This window comes from Pogoniulus pusillus, chromosome 34 (assembly GCF_015220805.1).
Source record: "Pogoniulus pusillus isolate bPogPus1 chromosome 34, bPogPus1.pri, whole genome shotgun sequence".
Lineage (NCBI taxonomy): Eukaryota > Metazoa > Chordata > Aves > Piciformes > Lybiidae > Pogoniulus > Pogoniulus pusillus.
Genome location: NC_087297.1, coordinates 14,339,134 through 14,356,268, shown reverse-complemented (window position 1 = coordinate 14,356,268; position 17,135 = coordinate 14,339,134). Strand labels below are relative to the sequence as shown.

The 17,135-nt window shown below is 52.1% G+C and overlaps 1 protein-coding gene across 4 annotated transcripts in view; it reads right to left on the bottom strand.

The window, feature by feature from the left end:
• Positions 1–17,135, bottom strand: part of PREX2 (phosphatidylinositol-3,4,5-trisphosphate dependent Rac exchange factor 2) — a 107,676-nt gene that overhangs the window by 82,136 nt on the left and 8,405 nt on the right. The window contains exon 2 of one of the 4 annotated variants that reach the window (XM_064170492.1): positions 10,026–10,209. The exons of 1 other annotated variant lie outside the window; for it this stretch is intronic. In XM_064170492.1, coding sequence (XP_064026562.1) covers positions 10,026–10,166 — 141 coding nt within the window. In that variant the 5' untranslated portion in view covers positions 10,167–10,209. Of the gene's footprint in view, positions 1–1,293; positions 2,511–10,025; positions 10,210–17,135 lie in introns of those variants that run through there. 2 more of the 4 variants (XM_064170493.1, XM_064170494.1) reach the window with 2 other exon arrangements.

Below are 17,135 nucleotides of genomic sequence, written 5' to 3'. Positions count from 1 at the left end.
AGCAGCAACATTCCAGATGGAAATATTTGCTTCCCATCCATAGCACAGCAAAGCCACAGCAAAGCCACAGCTGCCACTGAAGGCTGCAGTGCTGTCAATCAAGAGAAACAACCTCTGCCAGACAGAAGTAAATAAAATGGGAACAAACAAGAGGATAAAAGAGTCAATAACCAGAATTGCTGTGGTGTACTGGTGAAGTCTGGGCAACTCCAGTGAGTGCTCCACTCCTTGCCACCAGCCAGCACATGAGAAATGTTTACTGGAATTGAAAGGTTTAGCAAGAGATGGAGAGGTCTGAGCACTGCATTAGCCCAGAGCTGTTTGGTGGCTGCAAAGCAACAGGGAAAGGAATGGAACAGCTACTGCAGCCTGTGCTGCCACAGCACAATTAGGCAGGCAAGAAGGTTAAACCACAAAACAGCATTTTGCCAAAATCCTGCTTTACATCTGAAGCTGCTTGCAGTTGCAAGCCAAATTACACCTGGCAAGGCAGCAGGGGAGCTCCTCGGCACCACCATGTGCCACGTGCAAGTGCACAGCAGTAGCCAGGCTGGTCATGGTTTATTTTTGTTTAGCATTGCCAAAACTTTAGCTCCAAAGTCCAGTGCTTTTTTTATTAGTAAAAGCTTGAGGTGCAAAAATTGGTTGTTAATTAGATGAAAATTAACTATGCCAGAGTATTTCCTGCCCACAGCTCCCCAGATGCCCAAACTAACCTGATTTTCCATGATCCAGCAATGTGCAGCAGAAAGCAACACTCACAGCCCTTACAGGAACCTACATCAAACCAGTTTCAATGGCAGGAGAGCTGAGGTTTTGTGTAGCACTGCCAGTGGGAGCTGCTATGAAGTGGCATTTATGTGTGAAGCAGGTTTGGCAGAGAAGGAGGAGCAGCTTCAGAAGGCAAAAGGCAATTCCTGAGTAGTAACTACTCAACCTAATGACTTGCACACAGACAGTACAGCAGATAATAAGCTACCATAACTATAAACCAGAATTCTACCTTTTAAAGCCAGCCACCTTTGACCTGGCCAAGGTCTCCTCACTTGGTCTCTTGAATGAAATTACCTTGTACCAGTACTACAGCTCCTGTCCACTTCCATCTCCACATGCTCCAGCCAGAGGAACTTCTCATGCCAGCTGAAGCTCTCCCCATGCCTCAGAGGAGTGCTCTGTAATGTCTGTGCACTCTACAGGCCAAGGGATCTCTCAGCAACTCACAGAGCTGAATCTTGACCACTTCTGCAGTGGTTTCAGACAGAGGGGCAGATCCTGCATCCTGCCTTTCCTTACCTATGGAAGATCCTCTCTGGAAAGTCACAGCTCTTAGTGCAGCAGCAGCAGTAGTGTGATTGATCTTCAGCTTCACAGGAGGATTTAATCACCCTCAGCTGACACTGCCTTAGCAGCCTCCCCCATTTGGTCAAGCACAGCAGACCAAACCCAGCAAAGAACAACTCTTTGAACTGTTCCAATCCCCATTCCTCTGAACAGTTGCAGAGTCTTCTCTGCTCCTTGCTGAGGATGTCAGCCAGTGGGCATGCAAACCTCAGGCCTATTTAATGCCATTTTACTTCACCACCTTCCCAAAAGCATCCTTCCTAACCACAGCACAACTTACTGGAGCTTTTCTGTTCCACAGGGCCAAAGACCTCTTTGAAATCTGCAGCAAACAGGAAACTTTCCTCCCATTGTTTCTGTCCACTCCAACCACTGCAGCAGCTCAGGAGAGCCTGACATGGGAAAAGTCCCTTTATTTCCCGTGCAGACACCCCTGCAGCACAGGGGAAGAAATTAACACTCATACAGACCACAACTGCCAACTTCCAGGCATTATTCTTGATAAACAGGATCTCACAGTGAGAGAGATAAATGGATGAGGATTGACCTTAAAGCAAGCTAAGCTTTATTGCTAGCAGGTCTTCCCCCTCTGCCCCTGTCCCTGTGCCTCCGGGTACGGTGCAGGCAGTTACATGTGGCACCCACATCCAATTAGCGCTGCGGTGCTGTTCCCAGAGGCAGTGATGAGCTCTGTGCCGCCGAGCTGCCGCAACGCCAAACCTCTCTGCGCCGCACACAGCAGCTGCCGCCACAAGCGGACCTGGGCTCCCGCAGCATAACCACTGCCACGAGTACTTAGCGAGTGCTTCAGGCAAGACATTTACAGGGAGTAGGAGCTGGTTTGTGAGAAACACACCCAGGAGTTACTGCTGCCAAAACCACACCAGTGGTACAAAACTCCAGTGGGTAAACTCAAGGCAGTTTCTCTGCAGCCCCAGTCTCCAGCACAGGCAGCCCCCGGCCCACTGGTGCCTGAAGGTCATCCTGCTCAGCCACCCCTACCAACCCCCATGGCAGAAACCATGCCTGTGGCAGAGCCACAGTTCAATCTGCCGCAGGCAGTCACAAATCCCTTCCAGCGGCTCACATCTGAGTCTTCGCCTTACTCCGCCAGCTCCCCGTCAGAGGTGTTTAGCAGCTCTGAGGAGCAAAGCCCAGCAGGCAGAGGAAGGCAGGACGCAGGCAGCACCCCGAGCGCAGGGTGGCCCTTCCCACAGAGGCACTCCATGAATCAGGACGGATTTGCTGCCTTCCTGCCTTCCCCACAGACAAAAGGATGTGCAACAATTGGAAAGCTTCCTACGACATGGTGTTACTGTTCTTCGGCTCCAGCTCTTCCTCCTACCCATCCCCCTACAGTAAACTCTTGCCCTTCACCCTTGAACCTGCAAGCTCATGAGGGCTGCCAGAAGTACAAAGGAGAATCAGAAGGTCTCATGGGACATAAAGTGTCACCCCCTAACATCTCAGTTCTGTCCCTCCGAGAGGATAAACTCAGCTGTGAGCAGTCCATGAGAGAGTCAGCAGAGCACTGAGGCTTGCAGAGACAGGAGCTGGCTCTGAAGGATTATCCCTGCAGCTCCTCGGGCGCTGTAACCAGACAGTTCTTCTGGCACCACTTCTGTCTGAAGGGACAGGGCTGCTCTGCTCTCAGAGCACTGGGCTAGGAAACAAGATATCACACAGGTTGTATTTCTGGCTCTGCCATGAACTTCCACTGGGACCCCAAACTCAAGATCTGCCTCAAAGTTTCCCATTCACAGAATACTCAGGTTTGATTTACTACTGCCAGCAGGGCACTGACGAGTAAGCTCCACAGAGAAAATGTTACACCAGTGCCAGTTTATCTTTCTCCTGGACAAAGAGAATGCAGCTGGGTCAAGAAACACATCTGAGTGTTGGAGTTTCCTTTTGGATGTTGGATGTTTGTTTGCAGGACTGCATAGCTTGGCCAATGCACTGCAAGTTCCGAGGACACAGCAAACAAAGCTCCTGAGGAGCTGCAGCCTGAGACACTCTCTCTTTTTCCTCATCCTACCAATGAACTGCACATTTGGTGAGTCATGAATGTTGGAAGGGACTTCCAGAGGTCATCCAGCCCAACTTCTTGAGCAAAGCATCAGCTGGAACATGCTGTGCAGTCTTGCCCAGCTGAGCTTTGAACAACACAAACATTCCACAGCCTCTGAGCAGCTACTTCAGGTTTTGACCATCCTCAGGGTAGACTTTTTCTCCCCTCACAATGAGCTGGAATTTGCCATTACCCATTGCCTCTCTTTCTTACACTGGGCACCTCTGAGAGGAAAGTGGCTCCATCTCCTCCACATCTACCCATTAGCTAGCTGTAGATAGGAAAAAATCCCCTGAGCCTTTTCTTAAGGTTAAGGAACCCTTGCTCTCAGCCTCTCTCCATGCCTCAGGGCCCCTCCTCACTTTGCTGTCCCCCACTAGGATTAATTGATTCATGAACTAGGAAGAAGCCTGAAGTTTAAAGTCACAAAAGTAATGCAAATCATTATCCAAGCCTCTTTGACTGATGGGGAGCCCAATTCCTTTCCACGCAGGGACATACATTTAACATACAGACACCTTCTACAGACTGGCAAGTTGCCCTCAGCTGAGGTCAGCTACAGCCAGCTTGGACTTGTTTATTTTGGCCAAAAGACAGGGGGCTGGGAAGAACTCCTCAGCTGCTCCTATAGTGTAATGCTGTTACTAACTTCGACTTCATCCTCTTTGATAAAATTGCTCTTCATGCTAAGCCCACCAGACACACACAAACCAACCCAGGAAGTCACAGCACTTGGTGGCTTAAACTGGTGACAAAAATAAATCACTGCTGGAGAGGGTTGAAAAATAGGTGCCCATAAGCATCTGAAATCACTGCAAAGAGCCTTGGGCTGCGTGGGGTAACTTGAGTCTGGGCACAGTGATTGATGGTCCCCCCCAGGCAGCCTCTAAATTAGCAGCTCACATTACAGACATGTGAAATACGCGTGGCAGGAGAGTAAAGACTGAGATTCAGAAGTGCAGCTAGGTCCAACACCCCTCAGCGTGCTCTGGTCTCCAGCATGACACACCTGAGTCTGCCTTAAGTCTTGAGCAAGAAGGGTTTCTGAGATGCTCTGTAACTGGGATTTCTCCTTTCAGTACATTTGGTTTCCCCTGAAGAGCCAAACAAACCACCCCTCTTACAGGCAGCTTTCCACAAGACATCTGAGCACATCTGAGAGCAGCAAGAGGCAGCCCACTGAAAAGCAGGCCCCAGCCGTCTGCAGCACAGTTTAAGTCCCTGCACTGCCCACCCAGCTCAGACCTGGGCTTCAGAGCACCCTGAAAGGCATCTCTGCTTTTTGCCACGGCCATGCATGGCATGGACTCTGCTCTGCCAGCAGAGAGGGGCAGAATGCCTCTTGCTAAGCCACTGCATGCAGCTCGGGGCCAGGGGTTACGCAGAGCCAGAGAGCTTCGGAGCAGTTGCTCTTTCTCTGACAAAACCCCCAGGTGGGACTGTTGATACAGGCAGGCAAAGCCAAATACCAAGTGAATGCCACAGGCAGGTTTTTGTCACACTAAGGCGAGTTCTAAACAGCAGAAGGAAGTGAATGGCAAAGATATTGACTTTCTATGGTAATTGTGTTTGCACTTCCTTTTGGCTTGCGTGCTGCAGTAGCCATGGAACCTTGTTGTGCTTTTCCTGAGGAGAAAGGAAATCACACAACCTTATCAAACACCACAGCCAGCTGAACCCCTTCCCTTCCATTCATCTCCATCCCTGCTATACAATATACTTGCAATTAAGTCACTAATCACTGCTGTAAATGAGACACACACAGAGCACTGAGGGAGAGGAACTCGACGATCCTCACAGATCCAACCTGAGCTACTCCTGGAGCCATGGATTCTGTGATCCACTCTCTCCATGGTATAACACACACAGAGCCACACACAGAGTGTGACTGCATCTGAGCACAGCCACAAAGCATCACTGGAAAAGCTCCTTTCTGAAAGCCCAGCACCCAGCTCCATGGCCTGGTGTCACCATGGGAGTTGCCTCAGTCCAGCACACAAATCCCCTATTGCTTCCCAGGCTCTGTAGCACTCAATGTGACTTGAGATTACCTGCACTCCGAATTACTGTTAATCTCTTGTCCAACTGATTAGCCTGCTCAACAATCCCAGGAACACCTTTTAAACCAAAGGAAAGGAGAGCCTTGGTGAGGCAGGAGAATGCAGACTGGGGAGTCACACAGCCACCAAGAAGGCTGGGCAATAATCCTTATGAACAACATCTCTTTATGCTCATTTTGGAGCCAGGATTTGGCTGAACAAGGCTCACATTTAAAGAAAACAAGCCCTGGTTTCACTCCAGTGCAAGCAGAAGAGAGGGGGAAAGATGGCACAGTCACATCCCATGGAATTAGCTGAACTTGGAGAGTTAACTGGCAGAAAGTTATAAATATATTCACGGGAGAGACTCTGAAATCATACTGCAGCCTACACAATAAACTGGCTTTCTTTTTCCCCCCAGCTGCTTGGGGATCTGAGCAGTCAGCCCAGCTGAGGCCGTGGGGGTTTGGAAGGCTTACACAAGTGCCAACATCTGCTTCTCTTCCCATCAACGTCAGAGCTGTCGGAGCTGCACCAGGGACGCAGGCCCTGTCACAGACAAATAAGCTCTGCCACCATGGATATCCCCTCGAGTGCCAAGAGAAGCAGATCTTTTACCTCCCCAATTCCTACTCCAAAATTAGACTTCTCAAAAAGACATATAAACATAATCACATCCTGGTAAGCTTAAATAGATGGATTTGCCTTCTGCAGGCTCTAGCCCATCTCCCTGCAGCACCCCTGCATCCCCAAGCTCTATATAGCCCAGTTTGCCTTTCCTGGCCAAGCTCTGCACAGCACAATCACCAAAGTGAAGCTCTACACCAAACTGCAAGCTGACAGGTGATGAAGCAGCCACTTCTGGGCAACTCTTTACTACTGAAAACTTGAATTTCTCAGCAGCTTCTCCCCACACTTTCACTGAGAGCTGAGAGCTCAGGTGAGCACCTCTGAGTTACACAGCAAATGAAACCTTATAGGAAACCAGTAAGCAAATTGAGAGCAAACAACCAAACAAAAGACACATACAAAAAAAACCCCAAAACAACCAAGCACAAAACCCCAGCCAACAAAAGACCCAAAAGGGCCTCTTTTAAACCATTCCACTAAGAAAATCAAATCTATTCCCCGGCATAAAACCATGGACCAGCGAGACTCAGAGAGCTTCAGGAGTTTCCCTCCAGTTAGCTAGAGGCTTACAGAGCAAACTAGAGCAGTTCCATTGTGTTTGCACAGAGCACAACAAATAAAGTCCCGCTGGCATTTGCCATGAAGAATGAAAATGATGAGGCACTGATACAGTTACCAAGCTGCATAAAAGCAACTTTCTAAGGAGCGCTGGAGGTGATGCTAATGATTCAGTTACGCAATCGGATCACAACTGTCTTGAAGTATTTAGATACCATTGTCCTGCTTTGGCAGGGGGCTTGGACTCATGATCTCCTTGGGCCCCTTCCAACCCCTAACATCCTGTGAGCCTGTGAAGCAAATATTCATCACTTGCTGCTTTCTCTCTCACTTTCAGAAAGTAAAGTGGAAAAAAGGAGTATCCAAACCACATCCTCACATGTTCTCCTCTGCCCCTGCATCTGCAGCTTCTTCCACTGCAGAACACATATTTCACCTCAGGAAGGTGCTGTGATCACCAGAGAAATAATACAACAGCACACAAATCCCAGCTGCTAGTTCAAGCACTACAGCATGGATGGTTTGTGACAGAAACCATCTTGCTGCTCAAAAGTCTCCATCAGCAGACAGCTTTCCAGGAGGTTTCAGCACCCTAGGTAAAATCCTCCTGACAATTTCTTCTAGGAACAGCTAAAAGCTAAGACCAACCACTCCAGTAGTGCAGTGACACTCCAAGTGTCAGAGGGAAAAGTCTCCAGAAGTGTGAGCCTTTCTTCATCTCCTGAGGGTGCCTCTTCCCTCCAACATCAAGGAGGCTGCAGGAAGGTGGGAGCTGGCATCTTCTTTCTAGTATCAGTTGATAGAAGCAGAGGAAATGGCCTGAAATTGTGCCAGGGGAGGGTTAGGTTGGAGATGAGGAAAAAATTGTTTGCTGCAAGAGTGGTGAGGGATTGGCACAGGCTGCCCAGGGCGGTGACGGAGTCCCCATCCCTGGAGGTGTTCAAGAAACCTGTGGCCGTGGCACATGGGGGCATGGTTTAGTGGCCATGGTGGTGCTGGGCTGATGTTGGACTGGATGAACTCAGAGGGCTTTTCCAACTTGAAATAATTCTGTGACGACTGCAACCACTGCTGGGACTTCAATCCATCTCCCTCAGAGATGTTCGCAGACCCCCCTCAAACTGGCGCAAAGCTGCTGTCACTCACTGCTCCTGGAGTCGCACACTCACTGCTGGAGTTTCTCACTGAAGATGAGGAGAGCCAAAGGAATCACATAAATACAATCAGACCTTTCCACTCAGATCTGAGCTGCAGATTTAAACCAACAATTTACACAGCCTAAAGCCAGAAAGGAGAGGTGAAGGAATGTACACGGTGATGACTACTCAGCTACAGCCACCTAATGAAACAATCAATGTTAAACCCTCTGCTTTGCACTTAATGGCCATAAAGGCTTTTGACAATACACAAACCAAGCTGCTTCTCACTACGCTGCTAACAGGAGGACGAAGACCCACAGAGGAGCAGGGAACAGAAATGCTTCAGTAAGCAACCAGCAATGCATCCTGTGAGCTGCTCTTTAATTCTGATGTCAGCTCAAACACCTAAGCAAACCACACAACAGACATGCTCCTGGTGTAGGGCACTCAGCAAAGCATCTCCCATGCTGACACACAAAGTCACTTCCTCCTTAGGAAAGCATCACAGAAGTCTTCAGGCTGGCCACAAATCCACCACCACTGCTGCCCTCAGCAGCAGTCCCAGCAGGTAGGCCAAGGGACAGCTCAGCACTCAGGTCCTCGAAGCCAGGCTGAGGTGCATTTTCCCCTGTGAAGGGTCTGCGTCTCCCACCTGGCACTTTTCACAAGCACTATGATGAGAGCCTTCGCTCAGGAGCAGGGATTTGCCTGAAGCTCTCCTCCCTTTCCCCATAGGATTTCCCTCAACTCGATCTACACTGCACAAAGGCTTCTTCGTGGATCTTTACTCAGATGCAGCTTGAAATCTGTGCAGAGCCTGTCCTGTAGGAGCAGAGCACTTCAACACCGACCTGTTGTGTCTTCAACTGTACGCTCCAGAATTCCTCAGAGTTGCTGGAAGGACACAGCAGGGCTGAGCCTGAACTTAAAGAACAGTCCCTTAACAACAGATGCCTCTTGCAAGAGGTAAAAACCTTTGTGTTAGATGGAAAGAGTTTGTAGAACTTGTACAGCCACTTCCTCAAACTCCTCTTCAATGAAACAAAGCAGACTGGACCGTTTAGCTTTCTCCATGGTTCTGCTGAGGCTAACCAGATGCAGAAAACAAGTTACTCTGCAGATCTGATTTCACTCCAGAGCCTGGGCTTTTATGCTCCCTGTCACAGCGAGCTGAGAATTTCCTCTTCCATGATAATAAGCAGAAAGTTCAGATCTGAAGGCAGCGAGGCAGGAAGTTTGCAGTTTGAAGGATTTCCCCTCTTCAGTGGGCCAAGGGAAGACAGAAAAGGCATGAGGGAGCTACTGGGGAATCTTCTGCAAGCTTCAGCAGCTTATCAATGCTCATCAATAGTAAAGGGGGGGGGGGGGGCAAAAGGATGGGGCCAGACTCTTTCCAGTGGTGCCCACAAAAAGAACAAGGCGCAATGGGCACAAACTGGAACCCCGGAGGTTTCATCTAAACAAGAGAAGAAACTTATCAGGTGTGAGGCTGCTGGAGCCCTGGAGCAGGCTGCTCAGAGAGGTTGTGGAGTCTCCTTCTCTGGAGATCTTCCAGCCCCAGCTGGCCGTTGTGGTCCTGGGCAAGCTGCTGTGGGTGGCCCTGCTTGAGCAGGGAGGTTGGAGTGGATGATCTCCAAAGGTCCCTTCCTCCCACCAACCATGATGGGATTCTATGCCATCTGGACACACTTCTAGCAACAGAGTCCTAAAGTGATGCCACCAAGACTATGCACAGAGGGTGAACCCTTGCCTGCTGTGCAGGGATTTGTCATTGGGGATTTCGAGAGAGCTTCTCCGATCAGGGTACTGCCTGGCACAAACACTGCTACCAAGCGATAGAGGAGGAAGGTTGAACTGCTGCAGCCCAGGACAGGGGCGGATGCCACATGTGGCTCTAATGCCCAGCAGCTGCTGCACAGCCCCAGCCCTGCACGGCTCCCAGGGCTCTCGCCAGCAAGGGCACTGCCAGCCCCTGATGAACACAACCCCAGCAAGGCAAACCCGAGCCCAGACTCAGCACCCCTTCAGCTCCCGAGCCCGGCGAAGTGACATCGTCCGCGCCCAAAGTGACAGCATCTCCGAGGGGGGCACACACGACCCTCCCCAGCCATTCCAAGCCCCGTTCCTCCCTTCCAAGCGGAGCCGAGGGCAAGAAACCGCCGGCGCCGCTCTCGGTGTCCCGGCAGCATCGGCTGCGGAGCGGAGCGGAGGAGGCAAGCCCCCGGCGGCTGGGCGCCCCCCGCTCACCGACACCAGGAACTCCAGCGTGCCCACGTAGTCCCGCTCGGTCTTCAGCAGCTCGGTGAGGACGCAGACCCGCAGGCGAAGCTGCTTCTCCAGGTCCTTGCCGCTCTCCCCCCTGCCTTCGCCCTTGCTTTCCTCCGTCATGGTGGAGCAGGAGGGGAGCGCTGCCCCCGGCCCGGCGCCTCGGCTGCGGACGAGGACAACAAAAGAGCCGCTTCAAGTCACATCGCGGGGCCGGGCGCCGGGGGCTCCCCGGCCGAGCAGCAGCCTCGGCTCCCGCTCCGCCGGCCCCGCAGGGCAGCCCCCCCGGGCGGGCGCCTTTCCCGTCAGGAAGGGGCCAGGGCCCGGAGGAAGCGAGCGGTCACTGGTTCCCAGCTCGCCCTCTTAGCGGAGAGGCTGGAAAGGCTCCGCGGCAGCCCGGACTTGGACATTAATCAAAAGCTTTGCATCCATGTGACTGCAACCCCCTTCCCCCCCCGGCCGCCAGCCCTCGGGAAAGGGAAAGGAAGCGGCTGTGGGGAGCGGGGTGCCAGCGGCTGGGCTGGGGAGCAGCCACCGCTCCGCGGCTGGCAGCGGGCTGGGGTCTGAGCCCTGCCGGCGAGTCCGCACGGGGCTGGCTTTGCGTTTGATCATCGCTAAATATCAAGGAGAGTGGCCAGCAGGCCAAGGGAGGCTCTCCTCCCCCTCTGCTCTGCCCCAGTCAGGCCACAGCTGGAGTACTGGGTTCAGCTCTACGCTTTCCAGTTTGAGACGAGGAACTACTGGAGAGAGTCCTGCAGAGGCTCTGAGTATGCTGAGAGGCTAAAGCACCTCTGTGAGGAGCAAAGGCTTAGAGTCCTGGGGCTGGTGAGCCTGGAGAAGAGCTTCCAAGCCCACTCAGAACATTGTGATCCTGGGCAAGCTGCCGTGGGTGCCCAGCTTTCACACCCAGGGCTAAGTGTGTGCCCAGCAGCTACAAGCAGTGCATTCTGCAGCAGGGACAGAAAAGTTCTTCCAAAATAAGGGGGGGTTGTGTGTTTGGTTGGTTTGTTTTCCTTGGAAAAAGCATTCTCTGAATGCATTCTGCCTCCTGTCCTCTCCCCTTCTCAAACACAGCTCCTCAGATCAGACTCAGGCATCAAGCAGCAGTTGCTGTCACTGGTTCTGCTACACATAACCTACTCAGCCATTTATGCTGCTGCAGACTAGCCTGCAAGCTTGCCCATGGACCTTAAAGTGTAGCTGTTGCCTCCAAGGGATGCTAGTTTGGGGCTCCCATTCCAACCACAACCACTGACGTTTGTTAAAAGCAGAACTTGACACCTGCCAAGCCTGGGTCAAATGGACTGACAGGTTCAAAACAGCCTGAGGCAGGTAAGCCTGCACAGTCCCAACCCCGAAGCTTGTTTCCTGAGGAAACCCATTTGAAGTAGACCTGTCTGATCATCAGCCAGAACCTTCCTCACCTGTTCAGGTGGGCTTCACTAGTGGGGTACAGAGCCAAAGGCCCAAGGCTCTGCAGCATCTGCCCTGATCCTGTGGAGGAGATGAAGTGAACCCCATGAAGTTTACTCAAGTAACAATCAGCAAGTGGGTCCAACAGCACTGAAGGAGAGCACCAAGCTACCACTTCCCCGCTCCTAAATGCATGCTGGTGCCATTTCCCAAGCAGTCACAGCCTCTGCCTAGCCAAGTCTCCATAGAATCAACCAGGTTGGAAGAGACCTCCAAGATCATCCAGTCCAGCCTATCAGCAAGAGCCTTCTCATGCTAGGAGAGTGGCAGCAGGGCAGCTGGTAGCTGACCCAGGACGCTCCCCTTGGCTCTTGGCTTCAACCCTGTGCCATGTTCCCAGACTTAGGAGAGGCAGGAGCAGCAGCAGCTTACTGTCCTTTCTGCCCCATCATGCACAGCAGTGAGAATCCCTTCCCTTCATTGTCAGCTGTCACCAGAGGACTTCCAAGCCAAAGTGATCCTTGTCTCAGCTGACACTTTCTGTCCTCACAGAGCCAGTCCTTGCTCCCTCACTCGGGCAGCTCCATCTGAGCCAGCAGGAGCATAACTGGCAGCACTGAAGAGATCTCTGTGACTCAGGCCACGGAACCCAAAGCCCACAGCAGAGGTGCAGTGACAGGCAAAGCTCAGCAGCAGGCATACTGTGGGCACCTTTTTCTGACAGCCTGTTTTGAGTACTCAGACCAGGACAGGTGACTTTTTGCCCCTGTTTTCAGGAAAAAGCTGAAGTGCTCCAATTGGAGTTTTTACTGCACCAAAATTGGGGGTGGGGGGAGAAAGAAAAGGCCTCATCCAGCCTGGCCTTGAACATCTCCAAGGAGGGAGCATCCACAACCTGTTCCAGAGTCTCCCTGTCCTCACTGGAAAGAATTTCTTCCTAATTTCCAGTCTAAATCTGCCCTCCTCAAGCTTCAATCCATTCCCTTTCATCCTATCACAACGAGCCATTGTCAAAAGTCCCTTCCTGGCTTTTTGTAGCCCCCTTGTTTATTCCATTTCTTTGCAGTGTGAAAGTGACTGCTGGTCTCCAGTCCCTGGACATATTCTATAAGGTACTGCCAATATTTAAGATCAATTTAAGATTTTCATCATTTAAGCAGGACTATTAATTAGGTTCAAAACTCTGTCATGCTTGCTTTGCCAGATAAAGCAATGTAGGAGCTTCAGATAGCAGAGAACTGAAAGCCCAAGACAAACAAAAAACAACCCAAACCCAGCCCAGCCTTTGGTTCCTGCTTTGTCAGAAATTACTTTTCCTGCTCAAAGGGTGTTTGAGAGAGGGTGGGGAGCAGGAGAGGTAACGTAAAGCAGATGTCCCAGAGCAAGGCATACATCTGGGTAAGCAGGACACGAGTCACACTGGTGAGCCCAGCACAGACCTGGCCTCCAGATTTCCATTCTGGTTTCAGTCCCCCATGCCTGCACCATGTCTCCTTGTCTCTGGCACGGGAAGAGCAAAGACTGCGCCAGTTCAGATGTGCTCTAAGGTACATGGCAGCTACGCTGCTTTTCCCTCCTCCTTTCTCCTGCCATGCAACGACCTGCACAGATAATAAAAACCAGCTGAGAGGTTGCAAGCACAAACAAACTGCCATCAGACTCCAGAGATGGGATGCTGATGATTCCCCAAGCAGATATTTTGCACTTCCAGCCCTTCAGAAAGTACGAGAGCAGAGGCAGCGCTGATCTGAAGTCACTCTGAATTAGGTGTTTTAGCAAGGCCTATCCATCCAGAACAGAGAAACTTTAATCTCACTGCTGAGTCGAAGGGAATTCTCTGATGGCTGACATATTTGCCTGGGAAAGGAGCTGAGAGAACAATAACTGCTCCACAGAGATCTCCGAGGGTTCTTCCCCAGGCAGGATTGGTTCTGTCAGAAGATGAAGCTTCTGCCAAAATGAATCCTTGAAACATTCTTCTATGAGAGGCTGTTACCAGCAGAGTGGAGTGAGGCTGGACGTGCCCAGGGAGCTCAACCAAGGACAGCTCAGGACTGCAGCACTCCTTGCTAGAAAGTGTCTGTATAAAGGGCTGAATCCTTCTGTAAAAGCAGGATTTACAAGAGCCTGAGCAGTGAGCTGACCACGGCAGTAACTTATGCCTCATAGCAAGATACTTCACAGCCCAGCCATGACTTTTATGTTCTCTGTGTAACAAGTTGAGGCTCTGCAGCTTTAACCAGGAAACAACAGGACACGAGGGCAGGCCCCAGCTGATATAAGCCACCCTAAGTCCATGGCTGTCCCTGGTCATTAGAGACTCAGGTGAGGCATGGACTAGCAGCCAAACCCTGCTGGAACCACCACCACTTACTTCAGCTTTGTGCAGGAGAAAGCACAAACACACCACCATGAGTTGCAGAAGTTCTTTGGAGGCAGAAATGTTGCTATTTTACAGCACATCTTTAAGACTTCTCCTCTTTGGGAAGGCAGGAGGAGGACAGAAAAAGAGTAAATCCAAAAATCACTGCCAAAACATAAATAACATCTAAACACCATCCAGCTCCCTTCAAAAGCACTCTCAGCTCTTCAGCCACCAGCCTGGAGCAGAGGAGCCTGAGGGCTGCCCTCATTGCTGCTGCTAAAGATGCTCAGGGCAGCGTTGGGAGGGCAGAGCCAGGCTCTGCTCAGAGATGGCCAAGGACAGGACAAGGGACACTGGGGGCAAGCCGGAGCAGAGGAGGTGCCTCAGGAGCAGAAGGGAAAACTTTTTCACTGTGAGGGTGCCAGAGCCCTGGAGCAGGCTGCCCAAAAAGGCTGTGGAGCCTCCTTCTCTGGAGACTTTCCAAACCCACCCGGATGTGTTCCTGTGTGCCCTGCCCCGGGTGATCCTGCTTGGGCAGGGGGTGTGGACAGGATGATCTCCAGAGGTCCCTTCCAGCCCCTACCATTCTGTGGGTCTGTGATGAAAGGGTTACACACTGATCTTCAATGCCTGCAGAGTACTTTAGAGCATGGCATTTTGCTCTGAGTCACTTCATTTCTAACCTTCCCTTTCATTCCCATCATAACACAGATGACTTCATCAATATATTCACATCATTTGCCCCCAGTGAGCTTCAAAATGTCAAGCAGACCACTACAAATTTCCTTCAGGCAAGACTGATAGAACAGAGAAAGACAAACTTTCTTCATTCAGCTCCTCCATCTTCCAGGGCTTTGTTTCCTTAACACTACCATTTTGATTTATCACCTAAACCATGACAATCTACTTAGAAAAATGAAGATTTCAGCTGGAAATAGAAAACTAATTTCACACAGCAGAAAGGGGGAAAGATTCACTATTGCTCTGCTTCTGCCTGATCACAGCCTCTGCTTCTAGGCCTTGCAGCCAAACCATGCTGACCAAACTCCAAAGTTTCCTCAGGTTTCTCTCCCCAGTTTGTTCACTCATGGCAACAAGACTCAGTTGCACTGAGGGCAGCCCATCAATGATCAATAATCACAGCTTTCCTCCTAGGCTGATGGCCCCAAACTGGTGTCTCTTGATATTAGCTAAACAGGCTGCACAGCTGAGTTTAACATCTGCTCCTGTGAGCAGCCTGCCCCAGTGTTTCCGTGGTGCCATGGAGATTTCCCTCTTGCAGAGTCAGCATTTTCCATGCTGCAGCTTCTTTGTGTGTCCCCTCACCCCTCCACTGTGCAGCTCTGAGAAGCTCCTGGATCCTGCTCTCCACACCTTGCTGCTTATGGAGCTGCAGGGAACATCACCACCACTGCCTGCCCTTAGCTGGGTTGGGTCAACGTCTGGGGATCCTCTTAACCTGCTCTCCCAGAAGTAGAGCAGACCCAGCTGGTTCTCAGCCCACCCTCACACCGTGTTGGCAGCCCTTGAGCCCCTGCTGGCTCTCTGGGCTCACTCCAAAGTGTCCCTGTCTCTTTGGTACTGGGCAGCCCAACGCTGGGCACAGTGCTTCAGCAGGAGCTCTGACCTGCCAGACACTGGAGAGGAATCTCTTTCCCCCACCTGCTGGCTACTCTTTGGTTCCCATCCTCATCCCATCACGACAGCCAGCACCCAGAAACTCCTCCTGAGGAGCAGAGTGCAGGACTTGCTGCCTGTGCTGGTGCTGAAGCACGTTTCTTCTGCCAAGAAGCAACGCATCCTGAAACAGTGCCAGGTGGTGCCTCAGGATTCATCTCCTCCTGGTTACCACTCCGTGGCCAGCAGAAGTCTGAGTCCAGCAGCAGCACCACAGGATTTTGCTGCTTGCAGGGCCAGCACCCAGATTTGTGGGCACTGAAACATCAGCCAGGAGAAGAAAAGCCAGGTTTGGAACAGCGACCATTTATGGCCACCCCCAAGGGCTGCGATGAGGCTGCCATGGGAATGGATTATTGGGAATTTCCTGTGGAAATAGCAATTTCATTTTCCACAGTAAAAATTCCCACTCAGCCACTACGACATTGTTTGGAACCCTGGAAGCTTCCTGTACAGGTGCTCCTGCAGCCTGTGGCCAAGCAGCACACAAACACCTCCTGTCAACAAGATAAAATCACAGCTCAAAAATGGTCCAGGCACTGATGGAGAATCAGGGCTCACTGGCCAGGAAGAGGAAGAGGAGGAAAAGGAGGAGAAAAAGAGGGGGGAGGAAAGGAGCGGGGGAAGAAGAGGAGGTGAAGGAGGAAGAGCCCCATCCTCAGAAAATCCTCTGCTTTCTACCGAGGGTGATGTGTCTAGGATGGGACTCAGCAGGAGCTAGCTCAAGTCAGTGCCCTGGAGCCGCTGCTGGCCTGCAAACCCTGCCCAGAGCTGCTTTCTTTTCTCAGCCCTGTGCTGCCCTCGCAGCCGGTGCAGCTTTGGGCTCCGCAGAGCAGGGGCAGAGCTACCGTCGGAGGCCACCCCTGCCCCCCTGCGCTGGTCCTGCCGCGGCCGAGCAGCAGCCGCGGCCAAGCAGCAGCCCCTGCAGCCCCGGTGCGCTCCCGCCGGTTCCTCTTGCCGTGCACTGCCCCCTGGTGGGCGCGGCTCGGAGGACAGCCCAGAACCGCATCCTGCAGGGCGAGCAGAACCCGCTGGGCTCTTCGCCCCAGCGCTGGAGGAGCCTGGGCGGGGGCTGCGCAGCAGCTCGCACTCAGGCGCATACAGGTGTGCAAAACTGGCACGTCCAGAGCTGGCCCCTAGCTCAGCTGGGATAAATCCAGCTCTGCGTTGTCTGGACTTTGCATTCCAGCTTAGAGCTCAGGTCTACAGGTGTTGACGTTTTTACATCAACGTAGCTCATAGGTTGCAACCTCAGCTACAAAACTTCGCCTTTGTATCCATTACAACGCTGTTAATCAGCAGGGCTTGCTGCGGTGTGGAGCCTGCGACAGGGAGCACAGCACACAGCTCAGCTGCCCCGCACTTCACAGCCGGGCTTCAGGCCGGGCTCACAGACTCTGTATTTGTCCCTACCAAAGAAGCCTGCACCCGCGGTGCCGTCCCGGCCAGCTGAGAGACATCTGCCAGCAGCTCAGGTACAGCCAGGGCAGGATTTGAACCCATTAAGGGCTGCTGCAGCGAGGGCTGCTGCCGCGGCTCCCGTGGCCTGTGGTGGGGCTGAGGGGAGGCACTGCATGAGCAGCCCCAGAGCTGACACAGCCTGGAGGCCACTGCCGCAGTGCTGCTGAAGGCTGAGC